Source organism: Amblyomma americanum, chromosome 7, assembly GCF_052857255.1.
Source record: "Amblyomma americanum isolate KBUSLIRL-KWMA chromosome 7, ASM5285725v1, whole genome shotgun sequence".
In the NCBI taxonomy this organism is placed as follows: Eukaryota; Metazoa; Arthropoda; class Arachnida; order Ixodida; family Ixodidae; genus Amblyomma; species Amblyomma americanum.
The window spans coordinates 141401359-141417597 of NC_135503.1; the positions used below are offsets into that span (position 1 = coordinate 141401359).

A 16239-nucleotide genomic window follows, 5' to 3' on the forward strand; every position below is an offset into this window, starting at 1 on the left:
AGGAATTACGAGAATTGATGCATAGGAACGGGAGTTATTCAATGAAGAAATTTCAAAATAAAAGCAAACAAAATGCTGCCCTCAACTCTATTTTCGCGCAGCTTCCCATTCCCATTTCACTCTCCCAATGACGACACCCAGCGCGACCAATAAAAACAGCCTATCTTAGCAAGTGGCGGAAGCTTGCACTCCATGGCTCTCTCTCAAACTCTTTTTTTTTTTTTACTGATTCCCTTACCTAATTTTCAGTTTGTTAGGTCGCCCTAACCTCCTGCAACCTCCTCTGCTACGGAAACAGAGTTACACAATTTTTGTTAGGTCATCCCACGCTTGCCAAATGCAATCTGCAATTTAAATAGTCACCGCCTGGTTATGGCCAATCCCCCTTGTGGGTATGTGCCATTTTGTGAAGGGAACAACAACAACAACAATGGTTGCCTGTTCTCTGTAACTCGTTCATGCCAAGGCTGGCAGCGCCGTTTGCATGGTTACAACAACCATGTGAACGCCCAGCTGACCCAGCGATGCTTCACCGTCGCATCGACGGCGCGGAAGGGAACACTGATCAGTGACGTTCCCTTACTTATGGATCCGAACTCGAGCGTGAGATACTGTGACGGTGTGACAGACTACTCAAGATATCAGACACATTTAGCATAGCGCGTACCGCTACTGCTTATCGCCAACCATCGCTCGTCCCTCCCAGTGCGCTGGTTGGTCACGGCGAGCAAGGACCGCGCGCCGTTGAAGAGAACGTGGCGTCACCTGGCGCCGCCGCCCGGTGATCCTCCACAAACTGACGATGCGCACTGTCTGCTAAATGTGAAACGAACGCATCCTTCCTTGCGACCGAAACGAACGCTTATAGAGTGCAATGGCTCGATCGGATCGATTCCGCAAAGCTGCTCTCAGATATATAGAGAGTAGCCATAAGTGTTTAGTGCTAGGTCGTAGGATGTTTACAGAGGCGCAAAGTCCTTCGACGCAAAAAGTAGCCAGTGCCTCTGGTGGCGTGTTTTTGTTTTACTTGATTTACAGTGCTTTTATCTAGGGCAAACAAGTTGGTTTTGTTAATGTAATATAAAACACAAAACTTGACAAAACGTATCTCTAGTTATTAACGCAATTTGCAGTACATTTACTCTTTGTCCAATCATCAAGCTGGCGCAAAGTGATGTCATATCCGCTGCTAAAAACCGCCACTGTATGATGACACCGTCAGCGCCACGAATTTGTTCTTGCGAGTTAATTAAAATATTAAAAACCACAGTATAAGCGGTATGACCGATGCTAATAGCATCACTATAACTCATTCTATGCAAACAACAGGCAAAAAAATGCACTGAAAATGTGTTTTTGGGCCCCTTTAACAGTTGTTTTCCTATGTGTGTATACATGCACATGAAACACTCTGGCAACTTCACCAGTGCAGCCCCTGCTCCAGTTTGGCATGGAGCACAAACACTGCTTCCTCAGACCTTATTTTCCACACACCTCTCTCACCTTTGACTTCCATGAACATGGCACCATTTGTTTAGTGCTCACTGCATTCACATTCTTTGTCAAACACACTAGCCCTAATCGTGCATGCACTATACACTAGCACTCCTATTTTGCTCCTGTCTGCCCCTTAGTGCTGTCAAGTGTCCTGTCATCCTGCACAACACTTTTTTTATCACCTTCCACCAAGGCGTCCTTTTTCTCCACACTTTTCGCATCTCGCTCGGCTGCCTTGCCATACCTCCATGGCATCAGTTCAGCTTTCATTTCTTCGATCTGCAGAAAGTCTTGGCTTCTGGTGGTGCTCTTTGATGATTCATACATGTTGAACACTCCGAAGTACTTGAGCACGCTGTGCACGTCCTGTTCGCTCAGGTTGTATTGTGCAGCCAGGGCCTGCGGCGTGAACTGGGCTGGGTCGTTCTGTGCGTCGGCCAACAGCTGCGTCGCCTGGCGCAGGGTCAGTTTGCCCCGTGGCACCAAGCTCGGCTCAAAAAAGCCGTATTTGCGTTGCTCCGGCGTGGTTCGGCTCTGCGGAAGCGGCCGCTCGGACGTGGGCGGAGGTGTAGTCTCCTGGACCTGGGACACATGAGGAGGCACTCTTGTAATGGTGACTGGAAACACTTACCTGGTAATGTGCAGGTGCCCACACAAGCTTTTGAAGCAGCGAATCCGCGTAAAGGCTTACTTCTTCGACCTGAAAGATGTGCTGTTCACTTCCGTGTGCGCCAACTAAGCCTAGCTACTTTGTGCAAAACTGCTCATTGTAAATGTTTCTCCGACACCCTTCAGTAATATTTTCTCAGTGGAGACTATACTGTCAAAAAATACTGTTCAGATTTCTGTCTGGGAATGTTTGTCTCAACTGTTCTTATTGATCCTGTGCATCAAGGCGGCAATAAAATTGATTTTGTGATGGCTTCCATGTTCCTGAAACTTTCGTGGGCACCTGTAGCTGCAGGTTACTCGATATGAGAACAAAAATGTATGAAGGTAGCACTTCTGCACAAAAGGGACGCACAGGGATCCAAGCACGCTTAATTAAGAATGTTCACAGTGCACCGACAAGTCCTATATGTCCACGAGGGACGAGATGCACTTTAAGTCATGAGAACAAAAGGCCAAGCTTCTGCATAGGTTGGTTATTTAATTTGCTAATTTGATATCTTACTGTTTCTTTTCAGACAGAAAAAATTCTTGAGGGAACATGGGCTAGGAGCACGGAGGTACCCAAAGCACCATGTTCACCACTGTGCAGAAAAGATAGACTTTACACTGTACCGCAGTGGCATGGACAAAAGTCCGCAATACAACTGTGTGCGTTAGAATAGTACATTTTCATATGGCAGTGCTGGTTAGAACAGTACATAAATGTGCATGAAATAACAAGACAGGAAAAATACAACCGACAGACTTTTTTTTTTCTTGCTGTTCATAAAAAGCAGCCGAAGGTATGTCACAGCCGGAATCTGATGGATGTGGTGTTAATTCATCATGAATTATATGCAAAACAGCCACTGTGAAAGAAATCAAAATCAGTACAATGTGATGAAATTATGACGTAAATAAAATGATATTGCCCAATACAGGTAAAATTAAGCACGCTATCAGTGGTTATATAAATTCTAATCCTAAACCAGTAGAGAAAGGTATGGAAACTTGAAATGACCCACAGAGAGGAACCTTTGATACTACTAGCACAGTGTCTCCGAGATACCACACACTGGCATGCATAAAAAATCACGAGGGGGGAATGGGATAGAAGCCATTACTTGGGAAGTACTAGAAGTAGTAAACATACTGAGAGGCCCTGAATGTGTCATGTGAGCCAAATGTTTTTCTGTATGAAAATGAATGCCAGGTAGGTAGGTAGGAAAAACTTTATTGAAAATGCCGGCAACCGACGGTTTGACGCGTCGTGACGTTGGCCAAGCGTCGACCCGGGGTTATGCCCTCCTCTGCACTACCCCCGTTCGGGCCGTTTGTGGTGCGTCGTGAGGCTTGTGCTTTTCGAGCGCACCCCGGGCCTGCTGGACGGCCCATAGTTGAATGTCCTTGTCTGCAGACTGCACTGCACTTTGAAGTTCGGGCGGGTATATCCTGGAGGTAGCCTCGGTCGGGAACCTGGCAAGGTCCCACATGATGTGCCATTGGTCCGCCGGACCAGCTGCACAAACATTGCACACATCGCTCGGATAGAGTTCTGGGTGAAGTACGTGTAGCACTGCCGGGGCGAGGAGTGACCCGGTCTGTATCTGTCTTAGGATGACGGCCTCCTCCCGACTGAGTGCCGGGTGGGGAGGCGGCATTGTCCGTCGAGCTAGGCGGTAACACATGGTAACTTCGCCATAACTGGTTACGCGGTCCTTAGTTTCGAACCACCACACGGAACGGTCACTCTCGGGGGCACGGAGGGTAAGCGCTCGCGCCGCCGAATGGGCCGTCTCGTTGTGGTTCGGCGAGGATGCACACTCGCCCGCGTGCGCCGGGAACCACTTGATACGGATGGTGCTGCGGCGGTCTTGGGGCTGGAGCTTGCCGATGATGGCGGCCGCCGGCGCGCTCACTCGCCCCTTGGCAAAGTTGCGCACGGCGTTCCTCGAGTCACTGAGCACGGTGTGACACTCGGCCTCGGAGATCACCAGAGCGATGGCAACCTCCTCAGCGTCTGTGGCGTCCGTGCACCGCACGCTCGCTGCCGTTGTCGTGGTGCCGGTAGCCGCCGCAACGACCACTGCCGCGAAGCCTTCTCGTTTGTATTCCGCTGCGTCCACGTACCGGGCGTGCGGGTCTTGGGCGTGTTTCTCGATGAGGGCCTGGGCCCGTGCCTGCCGCCGTTCTTGGTTGTATTCGGGGTGCACGTTCTTCGGGATGGGGTCCACATGGATGTGAGCCCGCGCCTCCTCGCTGATCTCGCATGGTTGCCGGCTGGGGGTTCGGGGGTTGTAACCCAGGGATGTCAGTATACTGCGCCCCGTCTTGTGGTAGAGAGGCGCTCCATTTGCGCGGTGAGCTGCGCCTCGGCTATTTCTTCTAGGGTGTTATGGACGCCGAGCTGCAGGAGCCGAGCCGTACTCGTGGTCTCCGTTAAGCCCAGCGCCGTCTTGTAAGCCCGTCTGATCAGCGTGTTGATCTTGTTCCTGTCAGTGACCTGCCAGTTGAGGTAGGCCGCAACGTAGGCGATGTGACTGATCACGAACGACTGGACGAGGCGCACGAGACTGTCTTCACGCATGCCCGCCCGTCGTGTCGAGACTCGGTGTATGAGCCGGATGGCGTCCATTGCCTTGGTGGTAAGTTTGTTGATGGTCTCGTCGTTGCGGCCGCTCTTGTTTAGCAGCAGGCCCAGGACTCTGATCTTGGGAACTTCGGGGATGCGTTGCCCCGATGCGGTCATGATCTTGATGTGATCGCACTCCCGAGGGGGAGCGCGTTTCCGTCCCGGTCGTAATGGTGTGAGGACGAACAGCTCGGATTTGGCGGGCGAACACACTAGGCCGGTGCCGTCAAGGTGCTGCTCGATGGCGGTAACCGCGGCTTGTAGCTGTTGCTCGATGCTGGCGTCGGTGCCGCCGGCCGCCCACAGGGTAATGTCGTCGGCGTAGATCGTATGCCGGACGCCGGTCCCCGCTACTGCCCTCGCTACCCCGATCATAACGAGGTTGAAGAGCAACGGCGAGATGACCGAACCCTGCGGGGTACCTGTGCTACCGAGCTTGCGTTCGGGGAGTCTGATGTCTCCGGCGTGCAGTTCCACCGTGCGGTTGGTCAAAAGTCTTGGATGTAATTGTAGCTCGTTACCCCCATGTTGAGTCGTGATACTTGTGCTAATATGGCTGAGTGTTTGACTTTGTCGAATGCGCTTTGTAGATCGAGCCCCAGAATTACTTTGCTGTCTTGTGTCTTGTTGTCGATGATTTCTTGTTTTAGTTGTAGCATGGCGTCTTGTGTGCTGAGTCTGTGTCGGAAGCCGATCATCGTGTCCGGATAGAGGCCTTCCTTCTCCAGGTATTCCTGCCACCGGTTGGCCACCACGTGCTCCAGCACCTTGCCCACGCAGGATGTAAGCGAGATGGGACGCAGGTTGCCGATGTCCGGTGGTTTGCCCGGTTTCGGGATCAGGATTGTTCTTGCCGTTTTCCACTGTCCGGGGAGCTTGCCCGAACGCCAGCATTCGTTGAAGTAACGGGTTAGTGCCTCGATCGATGCATTGTCGAGGTTTCGTAGCATCTTGTTGGTAACGAGATCGGGGCCGGCTGCTGAGCGGGTGTTGAGCTCGTGCAGCGCTACTCGTACCTCTGACACGGTAATGTCTCGGTCGAGCCACGCGTTGGGCAGCCCCCCGTACGGCGGGTGGATTTCCGTTGGCGTGTCCGGCAGATACTTGGCTTCCAGGCTCTTGATAACGGCGTCTTTTCCTTGTTGTTGTGTGGTGGTGTGCAGGAGGCGGGCGAGGCGGTCGCGCTGGTGTGACTTGGTCTTGGTTTCGTTTAGGAGGTGCCGAAATAGATTCCAGGTGCAACCGGGATGCAGTTGCCTGTCAGCTCGGTTGCAGATTTCGTTCCATTGCTGACGGCACAGGACCTTGCAGTGGTGTTCAATGGCCCTGTTTAAGTCGGCTACCTTCTTTCTCAATTTGCGATTCCACCGTTGCCGCTTCCAGCGCGCCTGTATCGAACGTTTGGCCTCGAACAGATGGGCCAGGCGGCTATCCATGGCGATGACGTCCTCGTCCGTTTCGATGGTTTTGGTGGCCGAGTGCACAGCATCGCAAAGCTCTTCCGTCCAGGTTTCGATGTCTGTGATGTCTTGTGCTGTGGTGGGACGTCCCTTACGGAAGCCGTCCCAGTCCGTCCACTTGTGCATAATGGTGTTGCCCCGGAATTGGTTCGGTATCGTAATTTCGAGGATGTAGTGGTCGCTGCCCAGGTCGACGCCAATTTTTATGTTCCACATATGGAGTTTCCTGCATCTGTTTTCTGGTGTTGTAGCTGCCTTTGCTTCTATTTCATACCAGTCCTGTCACTTTCATGTTCGCATCTGTTCCTAGCACTATTCAAATTTCTTCAGTCACCCGCATAGTTGAGCATGAGAAGCATTTGGTTGCGCTTTACTAGCTTTCTCAGTACGCGAACATGGTCTGTGATGGCGAAATGCCTTCATGCAATATGAAAATGCGTGCATCAAAGCTGCCACTTTGCTGTCCACATTAATAGCTCATCATCCTTAGCTACTAGGAGTCGCAGTTGGCAACTCAACCCGCACTGCAATTGCAGATGCACACAATGCCTGCCGGTGCTGAGGAAGCGCACAAAATAGATTTTGTTCAATGAATCTGCCCTCTATGTGCACTTGCTTCAAACAAACAGTGGAGGCTTTTTTGTCAGCATGACTTGCTCAATCTCAACTTCTTGTTGGTAAGCTTTGCAAACATTAAACAACCACAAAGAATGGGCACAGGATAGTGCAAGCTGGCAGATACCACTGAGTTATGCTACACAGGGACTTATCGATTAGCTGCTTCCGCATGGTCGCAGTTTGTGGCCACAAAATTCCTTCATAGCAGCATACGTCACGCACAAAAAAGGGCGAGCGTAGTACATACCTGCGCATTTGGATCCGAAGAGACCACTTTAACGCTTCGCAGGCGCTCCAAGAGGTCCTCCCTCTTTTCCAGCAACTTGCTCGTGTCTGCGGGAGTCGAAAAATCTGTTCATTGCGCAACGGTGACACTCGGAAACCATTCACTCGGACACGCGGCGTGTTTTGTAGGCACTTTCCATGTTACTTTTAAGTTCGCTTTTCTTCTTTCGCGTATCCTAGTTTCGCGATTTTATTTCATATGGATGGCCTTTCGTCAGATGCCACGTCTCCAGCTTCTTTTTCAAATATTAATTTTGTAGAAAAACGCAAACACGCATCTGGAGAGGGCAAGCATCGTCGTGCGCGGGTCAACCAATCTTCCGTGGTTTGCTCAAGCATGCCCAAATGAGAGACTTTCGTAACGCACGGCTCTAAAATATGGTGCCTGAAAACCACAAACTGTGCCAACAACATTCTAGAATGCGCGTAGTTCATTTGAAGGTCAACTTAGCACCAACGCGGCAGGAACATCGGAAACGTGAAAATTTAAAGCCTCCGCTTGGTGTTATGGTTGTGAAGCCACCGGATAAACAAGAAGCACAAATTAGAGGTTCGGAAGCGCTTACCGGCTAGTCCCATCTCGGTTTCATGCTTGGCAGCACTCGGGTGGCGTGGGGCCGACTTCGGTTTCGCGGCACTGATAACCTTCTCAACGCGGTTTTCGATGTTGAAGTTTCTCACGGGTTTGCTAGCGAAATATGCCAGCCGGTTGCCCATGTCCAGGGCTCAGAAGAGGCGCGATCTCAACTGCGTAAACTCATTCTGTAGTACCACATGGGATTTATCAATAAAATTATTAGCCGTATGTACGCTTTCTTGGATTGGATCGGATTGATGCGACATCAAAACGTTTTTGTTTACTTGTTGAGAACATTAATAGCATTGTTAATTACACAAACAGATCCGTTAACATTAATTTTTACTCTGTTATACTAAAAATAAAATGTTTTAAATGTTAGTCATCACTTTTATTTGAAATTTACCGTTGCCACGCAACCGTCGTTAGGTAACGGTCATACCGAAAACAAAACTGCAGCATCAGTTCGTCGCGGTGCGTGCGCATTCCAAAACCGTTGAGAACGGCTGTTACTCTCGCGGTTACCCCGTTTTAACCGCTTTAACGATGGCTCTAACGATGGAGCGGATTCATCTGGTGCCGTCTGATGACGATGACCTATATTCGGGATACAACGAATTTGATCCGTCACTTGACACAGATGTAAGTTGGCATCGCGGCGCGCGCAAAGCAGGGGCCCGATTCACTGACCCTCATTTAGGATTGCATCCTGCGTACCGGTGCGGCTAAGTGGGCTACACAACGAGGTGATAGACAAATCATGGCAGTTGGCAAAAAAATTCCGGCCATGGCAAACTGTGCTTTATGTTAAAAAAGTTTTGTGAAATTCGCTCTGTGGTTCTGGTCCGACATATCAATGCTATTTCTTTTTCTTGGATTAATATATCCTCAAACTGGCTTGCAGGGCTTCACAAGAGATGATGGATTCCAACAGACTACTGCTAGGACAAGTTATAGCCGTCGACCTCCGGTAAGCGTGCGCATAAACTTCCTTGAAAATAGAGGACGGGATAATTAAGTGATGCACCAGTATGCCCCCCCCCCCCCCCCATCCTTTTTCTTTTCTCTCCCATGTCTCGGAGCTCTCTTAAACTAAATCCACACTACCGGACGATCTTCATTTCTTTTCATCCAAGCCATCGTTAGTGTGCAACTATTAGTGTGAAACTGTTTCTGTTATGGTTCAGCACAGAACGAAGAAAAACTGTATTGCTTGAACAGAGTTTTAAAGAGACCACTATGCAGCAGGATTGGGCTTATTTGTTTTCAGGCACGTCGGAACTTTTTTTTGACAGGGGGGGGGGGGGGGGGACAATACTTCGAGCTTATTTGTTATTTATTTTTTAATGCTCATTTACATAACATTTTTATATTTTTCTATTTCAAAGGTTGATGCAAACTGCCACGTTGTGGTGACGACACTCCAGCAGTCAAGAAGGCAACGAAAACGCTTCCAAAAGAAACTGTTTTAGGGGCTGACTCGCACTCACAACGATTCGGCGCGGCGTGCTCGGCGGTCATCGGACTGAATGCGTGCAGTTCTTGGCCGCGCTCAATTTAAAGCTGGCAAGGAACCTTCGAGATAAAGAACCAAAAGGAACTACTACTACAATCTGGAAAAATGTGGCAGCATTTGCACCTGGCCATGATCAATGGAGATAAGTCTGATCGCATCTCGCATTAGAAATCAAAATGATAATGCCGCGTGCCAGCGGTTTTGAGTGCGAACGAACAAATGGTGCACAGATTCACACCAATATAAAATTAATTCAAATGGGAAGCTGTACGCACGAGGAGTGATCAATTGCATTAAAAAAGTTCGTGTATAGTTTGTTTAAATTCTGCTAATCATGCATGATCATGTACACGGGTCAGACCGTCGACTTCTGCTGGGACATGACTGGTTTAGGTTGCTCATATACGAAATGCTTTACAACTGGCTACGAAGTCAAGTAGCTCAGCCCCACTGTGCTTTGCATTGAAAGAGTCCTAGAACTCGAGTGGTTCAATTGTCAGATATCCGATACAAGTGGAAGCAATTGGAGACTATATAATTGGGGGGGGGGGGGGGGGGGGCTTTTTGCCCCCTCCGTCCCCTATTCCGGGGTCCCTGTTTTTTTAGCAAAAAGCACATTAGATAAATAAAATAGGCAAAGGGACTTCTATCCCTTGAAGAAAAGCAAAGGGCCACCGTTTCATGGGACATAATATTACGATACAATGATAAGAGGCAACACGCCGCTGAGAGTTCGGCTAGTTTCCGATACACCTCTGCATGGTTGGCTTTTGCCACCTTCAGAGTTCTGAACTGTTAATTTGCCTGCCCTGGTGCTGCGCTGAACATTAACTCCATAGCAGGCGGTAGGAAGGTGGGCGACAAAAAGTTCTGCAACAAAACAGCTTGAGCATGGGCATTCATGCTGACAAACTGCGAGGTTTGAACCCCGGACCAGGACGAATTTTTCTTTAACTTCGAAGTTTCTGAGAAAGCTGTATAGCTTTCTTTTCTAGCCGTATGGCTGCGCTTAGGGTAATCCATTGAGTAATTACTCCTTTGCTACAAATCTACTCCACCTTGGGCGATTCCCCTAAACTTTTCACCAGTGCTGACAAACTATCAGTAGTTGTTACGAAAACGAGGGATACAAAAAGTAATTAACAAGATAAATATGGACTCCGAAGAAGTTAAGCGTAGAGCAAAGGTGGGGTGCGTCAGTTGCTGTACGTGCTTCACGCCTATGCCGACGAGTCGACTGAAAGTTAACGCTGTAGTCTCCACTAAGTAACAAGTGCTCTTCTTGTTTGCTCGTTTCAGACAAGTTCCGGTTTCCACGCAGGCATGCCGAGCACCAGTACGGGCGTAAGTGACCTGGGCGTTTGTGGGTCGGCGCGTGTCTTAGAAACCGGAGATTAAAGGGGTCGTGAAACACTTTTTCTCCGAAGGTATAGCTGTTCCCCGGTTTTCGATTTGCCTTTTTTCCTAACTTCCCCCTCTGCATGGCTTGCGTGCTATAGAATACAGGGCGAACGCGTGCCTTATTAGCACATCGGACACAGTCCAGTCTAATGGCACTGTAAAGTAACTATAGTCGGATATAGCTCACGAACGATGCGGCAGATGCCCCTCAAGGAGGTATACACCCTCCAGTCAATGGCGTCGACGGATTTTCATGGCTCCGCGGTTACTCCCCTTTCATCTGCCACCCCTTGCGGTTTCACGCTGGCAGGTCAACGGGGATTAACCTTGACGTCAAGTGGATGTCTCGTCAGGTGTTCCGCAAGGGTCCGTTTTAGGGCCACTTCTTTTCCTTCTGTGCATTAACGACCTCCCTTCTAGAATGTGCACTAAAATTCGCTTATGTGCAGACGATTGCGTGCTGTACCACCCCATCACCTCCACTCAGGATCACACCTTTTTAAATAATTCTTTTGCTAGCTTCAGTCAGTGGTGCGACGCGTGGCAGCTGAAAATTAACTTCACTAAAACGGTCTCCACGTCTTTTAACAAATCCTTGTCTCCTTCTCTTTTCACATATTCGTTTAATGGCTTCTTCTTAAATAAAGTAGCCGAACATAAGTACCTCGGACTGCTTTCCACTGCCAACATATCTTGGTCGAAGCACATCAATCTAACATGCAGTAGAGCACTTCAGAGACTCGGGTATCTGCGACGCACTTTACGTGCAGCACCACGTCATACAGAGCTTCTAGCTTACAAAGCGCTAATCCGACCGCTTATCGAATACGGCTCAGTTGTTTGGAATCTGTATCGGCAAGTATACTGCGATAAAATTGAATCTGTCCAGAAGAAGACAATTCGTTTGATCTATTCTCACTATGACAGAGAATTTTCGCCCTCGTCTAATCTTAGCGCATTGTCTCTAACTCCGCTTTCAACACGCCGGTACATCGAGTGCCTCAAATATATTTGCACGATCATTAACTTGACGCACCTTTTGACAACCAACACCCATGCTACCTTTTCTGCTGCATTATCTACTAGGCGCCACCACTGTTTAAACATTTCTCCACTTTATGCATGGACTGACATGTACAAATTCAGCTCCTTCCCACATACATCGAGTGCTGGAACTCCCTGCCTGGGGAAATTCGTTCACTTTCATTTCTGCAATTTTTGGCTGCCATTGAATGTTACTGACACCTTGCTTTGTTCATATTATATTCTGTTTTGTTTGTACTCTTTATGTATGCACGCTTGCATTTATGAACATATTTACTCTTTTCATGTATTCTATGTCCCCACTCCTGCAATTGCCCCTGGGGGGGGGCTGCAGTATGTACAAATAAATAAATCGGTCGACGTCTTTGGCAGGAGGGCCTCCTTTGTCGGGAATTCGCCACTTATAAGTTCTTGAGTTGTATTCGATTTGCGCTCTTCTGCACGCTTCCAGTCTCATTTTTTTCGGTTGCTGTACGGCTCCGAGATTCGTCGGAACAATTTATGCAACCGAAGTCCTATCGCAGGTCGTACGTAAACCGAGCCCTCACAGGGAGAAAACGGCAGCCGACGAGCGGAGATGCGCTGCTCTTTAAAGCAGTTTGACTGGTTGGTGCTTCGAATAGCAAGACTGAATTCGACAGTAGCAATTCTTCAAGTAACGAGAATTTTAAGCATCTTCCGGTAATCGACCCATGCCAGGCGTCTAACTAAAACAGTCGATTGAGGTTTTCTCCGATGAAGGGAAGTCATCGCGGGCTGACTTCGCTTCACGAGGTCTTACCTGCTTAGCGAGTTTCTGTGAACCTTGACCTTGAAAATGACTTTGGCCAGACCTAGCATAGGAACAGCCCATGCAGAAATAAAACAACTATTGCCGCTACTGGGTTTCAAACCCGCGGCTTCGCAAACAGCTCAGCTTCGCTGGCCACTGCGCGAGGGCACTATATACTACCGCCGTAGCCGATCACGCCTCGTGTTAAACTGCAACAAACACTCGCACTGTGCATTGCACATCGTCGTCTTCAACTTCCATCTGCGCCGCGAAGAGAGTTCAGATCAGCTTAACCTCGATCAGAGCTTAGCCTTAGTCTACTATCGTCGCCAGACGTGCCGGCGACTCAGCGATCGAAGGAAAACCACGAGCCAGTTAATTAACCAGGCTAAACACATGCCTTGGCATGTCTACTAGGTTTAGCTACGTTAAAACCCTACCAGTTTTTTTCGTTGACTCTGAAGGTTCGTTTTACTTTATTCCCCAAAATGGCCTCCCAGAAGGAGCTAGTCCATCGAATCTATGGGAATCTATAGGCTTTGAAAATCAATCTGAAATTTCCTTGGATAACTTTTTATCGCTTTCAAAGTTTAATATTTTTAACACTTTTATTCAATTTTAGGGTGAGGCTCATGATCAGCGGAAAGAAGCATTTTCTAATGCATCGCCCCCATTCTGAGCGAATTATTTTTAGCCAGTCTGGACAGAAACGCTGAGGTGTGCCTAGATAACGACAAAATTTAAAATACTTTTAGTAGGACAGTGCGAATATTCCCTGCCGCGGTGGCTCAGTGGTTAGGGCGCTCGGCTACTGATCCGGAGTTCCCGGGTTCGAACCCGACCGCGGCGGCTGCGTTTGGATGGAGGCGAAACGCAAAGGCCCCCTTGTGTGCTGTGCGATGTCAGTGCACGTTAAAGATTCTCAGGTGGTCGAAATTATTCCGGAGCCCTCCATTACGACCACCTCTCTCTTCCTTTCTTCTTTCACTCCCTCCTTTATCCCTTCCCTTACGGCGCGGTTCAGGTGTCCAACGATATATGAGAGGGATACTGCGCCATTTCCTTTCCCCAACAACCAATTTTCGACTGTGCGAATTGTGAAATTTTACAGTACAAATCGAGTACGAATAATAAAAAATACCTTCGAATATAACTGCATATCGAATACATGGGTTAGTGCGAAAAAAAAATCAGAAAAACATAAATAGGTGAACTTTGTTTTTCGGAATAGTGTACGGGCTTTGTTACTGCGATGAACAAGACTAGATTGACTCAGCACCGTACAAAAAACATGTCCTCTAAAATGCATACTACTTGATTAGTCAGCATAACAGCATGCAGCTTGCAATGTGATCATGCAAAATGAGTAACAAAATGGAATCCATGAATCGGCATATGATTGGCAGCTAAAATAGTGTGCGTAGTAAAACCTCATAAAGCCTGACTTGAAGGCACCGGAGGAAACGCTTGAATTATCCGAAGGTCGGAAATGTGGTGAAGCCTTTTAGGAGGCTCCATCGCATGATCATCAGAAAACGTCCGCCGAATTTTCAAAAAAAGAAAAACCGAAAAGCCCGACCCCTAATTATGTGTTGCTAAATCCACCGCATTGTGCTTGATCGTCTGACTTCAGCAGTCGTCTCGGCCGTTGCGGGTATTTCTTTTTTTCTTCCTCCGCCTCATCATCATGATCTCTAGCCTGCTTCGTCCATTTTACGAAAAAAGACATCTCGGTGATGTTTAATTACATCCACATAACGGGTCGGCTGTGACCACCCTTGGCCCCAGTACCACTTCCTAATCTCATCCTCCCACCCAACTCTTTGATGCTCTGGTGGTACTTCTTTAGGAGCACACTCCACTACAAACGGGCAAACCATTCGGGCATACCTCTTCCTCATTACATGTGCTGGCTACATTCATTTCATCTTGATCATTTCGGCTAGAATGTCATTAACTCGTGTGCACGCGGTTATGCTCCTACACTCTGAACACGAATACACCATACGGGAGTAAGAAGGGAATAAGCTGTCCCCTACCCTTTTATAGAAATTCATTGAAGGCACATAGATATCTCTTAACTGCGAGAAGGCGAAAGCCATTTCCTGATTTTTGAGCAATTCTTACCCAAATTATAGATCACGCGGCCTTGAGTAAAAAGGTCACGTGACCTTGAGTAAAAAGAGAGTAAGCTGTCCTCTAGTGCATACCCTTTCAAGGCGATGACCTTTGATGTCTCATACTCGCGGTGGCCGTCCGTCCGTTACATCGCCACCTAGGTCACGTGATCTTGCGATCTCACGTGATCTAGGTGGCGATGTAACGGACGGACGGTCACCGCGAGTATGAACCATTAAAAGCTATTGCTTTAAAAGAGTATGCTCTAGAGGACAGCTTACACCCCTTTTTACTCCTTTCTGGTTAGAGTGAACATCTTAAACACCGGCCCTGCTATTCTCCTTCCCGTGGCTCGCTAAGCTGACCTCAGTTTAAGAAGACATTGAGCACAGTTGCTTCCAGTTTTATTCTTACTAAAAATCGACTCTGCGGCTCTTGCTGGCTGTGTTGATGTTTGGCCAGCAGCAAAAGACGCATTATGTGCCGAGAAAATTCGATTGAAAAATGAATGTAATGAATACGTTTTTTCCTGCCACTCGATTTAAACGATTGACGTCAAGGCAGGAAAGGACTCCGTGATCGGAAGACGACAGCGCTGTAGCCTAGCCTTAGAAATCCGCGCGCTAAAAGCTTTCTTGAGGTGATCACAGTTTGCTGTCGAATTTTTACAATGGAAGCGCTAACTTTGACAGAGCGACCTGGGACAAAGAGACGAGGTCGTTCTGTCAAAGTTAGCACTTCCATTGCAAAAATGCTATACTAACTAACCCTAACCGTCGGTTTGTTGCTGTCGAAAACGGCCGGTGGAGGTACCTGTACTTTTGTTCTCGCTGTCATTTCTTCTTCGCCCGCCTGGAATTTTTCTCGATCATCAGCACAACGATTCCTTGCATTCAGAGCAAAGCCAACACCCCCGAGCTGCTTCTACATACTTCGCTCTTGAGCACATCTCTAGACGCTACAGTGTGCAGTCGCATCATCACTGATGGTGCCACTGATGATGGCACTGATGATGACACGTCCATGCCACCCGCAATCGGTGTCTGGATACCATCCACGTGCACCACTATCTTGATTGCACTCAGCGACAGAGCATCACCTACTGCCACAGAGCTAGCCGCTCTGGGAGCAGATTTTGCCTACATTCACAAGCAACCTCTAACAGCATGTGCTATCTACACTGATTCTAGCGCCGCACTGGTATCGGTGAGGTCACCACGCATGCAGGAGCAGATTATCATCGATATAAAGAGGCTTCACACCGAAAGCCTATGATTTACACCGCACCACAGTGTCGTGCTGCTGTGATTACCTGTTCACCGCAGCATTGCAGTAAACCACTGCGCCGTCTGCACAGCAAAACCAGCACATGGTCACGGTGATTCATGAGGTTATCTCGTTCATTTTTCTCGAAGTGATGGAGCCAGAATTGCATCGGCTGAAATCTGGCGACCTCAACTCTTTCTGTGGTGCAATACGCTACTTTGCATCAGCGGTACTTGGCGTACGTCCGCATGACGCTACTTATATAGACGTTGCTGTGATTCCAGGCATCGAATTCTCCTAGACGTTTCGTATACTAACTCTACTGGCCACATAATCGGATTCTGTAGCAGTCCACTGCGCTCGACATGTGGAGCGGTCTTGGACCTTCAGCACCTAGCCTGT

At 48.5% G+C, this 16239-nt stretch overlaps 2 protein-coding genes across 2 annotated transcripts in view; one reads left to right on the plus strand and one right to left on the minus strand.

The window, feature by feature from the left end:
* Positions 1–1111: 1111 nt before the first annotated feature.
* Positions 1112–7960, minus strand: LOC144096632 (NADH dehydrogenase [ubiquinone] 1 alpha subcomplex assembly factor 4). Its single transcript, XM_077629456.1, has 3 exons — positions 7710–7960; positions 7106–7191; positions 1112–2079 (listed from the first exon to the last, which is right to left on the minus strand). Exons 1-3 carry the CDS (start codon positions 7858–7860, stop codon positions 1609–1611), a joined length of 708 nt encoding a protein of 235 aa, XP_077485582.1. The 5' UTR covers positions 7861–7960; the 3' UTR covers positions 1112–1608.
* Positions 7961–8193: 233 nt separating this feature from the next.
* Positions 8194–16239, plus strand: part of nompB (intraflagellar transport protein 88-like protein nompB) — a 97748-nt gene continuing 89702 nt past the window's right edge. The window contains exons 1-3 of the mRNA XM_077629452.1: positions 8194–8362; positions 8625–8690; positions 10536–10580. Of these exons, the coding sequence (XP_077485578.1) occupies positions 8267–8362; positions 8625–8690; positions 10536–10580 (207 nt within the window). The 5' untranslated portion in view covers positions 8194–8266. The remainder of the gene's footprint in view (positions 8363–8624; positions 8691–10535; positions 10581–16239) is intronic.

Excerpts from the sequence above, each read along its gene's own strand:
- LOC144096632 (XM_077629456.1), bottom strand. The coding sequence starts at position 7,860 with ATGGGCAACCGGCTGGCATATTTCGCTAGCAAACCCGTGAGAAACTTC. Across the intron at positions 7,192-7,709 it reads AACCGAGATGGGACTAGCCG|ACACGAGCAAGTTGCTGGAA; the intron begins GTAAGCGCTTCC and ends CGACTCCCGCAG. Across the intron at positions 2,080-7,105 it reads CTTCGGATCCAAATGCGCAG|GTCCAGGAGACTACACCTCC; the intron begins GTATGTACTACG and ends CATGTGTCCCAG.